The 525-nt window shown below is 50.7% G+C and overlaps 1 protein-coding gene across 1 annotated transcript; it reads right to left on the minus strand.

Annotated features, from left to right (window-relative positions):
- Positions 1–7: 7 nt before the first annotated feature.
- Positions 8–517, minus strand: LOC115285264 (olfactory receptor 52A5-like; the record flags this gene model as incomplete). Its single annotated transcript, XM_029931574.1, has 1 exon — positions 8–517. A coding segment is annotated over one exon (510 nt), but the record flags the coding sequence as incomplete, so codon positions are not given.
- Positions 518–525: the final 8 nt, after the last annotated feature.

Below are 525 nucleotides of genomic sequence, written 5' to 3' on the forward strand. Positions count from 1 at the left end.
GGGAGACCACAGTGGTCCGGTAGTGTTTCAGGCGACATTTGATGAGGATGAGACATGGAGCTACAAGGAGGGCTGCTCTGAGTGTCACTCCAGCCCCGATCTGAGTGAGGAGTTGATGGGTAAAGATGGTTGCATGTCTCAGGGGATCACAGATGGCCACATAGCGGTCCAGGGCCATGGCCAGCAGAATTCCTGATTCGATACACTGGAAGGTGTGGATGAGCCACATCTGAAAGAGACAGGCATCAAAATATATGTCTGGTAAATGGAACCAGAATATTCCTAGCATTTTGGGTAGGATGCAGGTACTGAGAGCAATGTCTGTTGTTCCAAGCATTGCCAGGAGGAGATACATGGGCTCGTGGAGGCTGCGTTCAGATTTGATGATGACCAAGAGCAGGGAATTCCCAAACAGAGCAATGACGTACATGGCACAGAAAGGAATTCCAATCCAGAACTGCACAGATTCCAAGCCAGGGATCCCGACCAGTATCAGCACGGGGGGCATGAAGACTGTGCCATTGA

The sequence above is a fragment of the Suricata suricatta genome, unplaced genomic scaffold (genome assembly GCF_006229205.1).
Source record: "Suricata suricatta isolate VVHF042 unplaced genomic scaffold, meerkat_22Aug2017_6uvM2_HiC HiC_scaffold_60885, whole genome shotgun sequence".
NCBI classification, from domain to species: Eukaryota; Metazoa; Chordata; class Mammalia; order Carnivora; family Herpestidae; genus Suricata; species Suricata suricatta.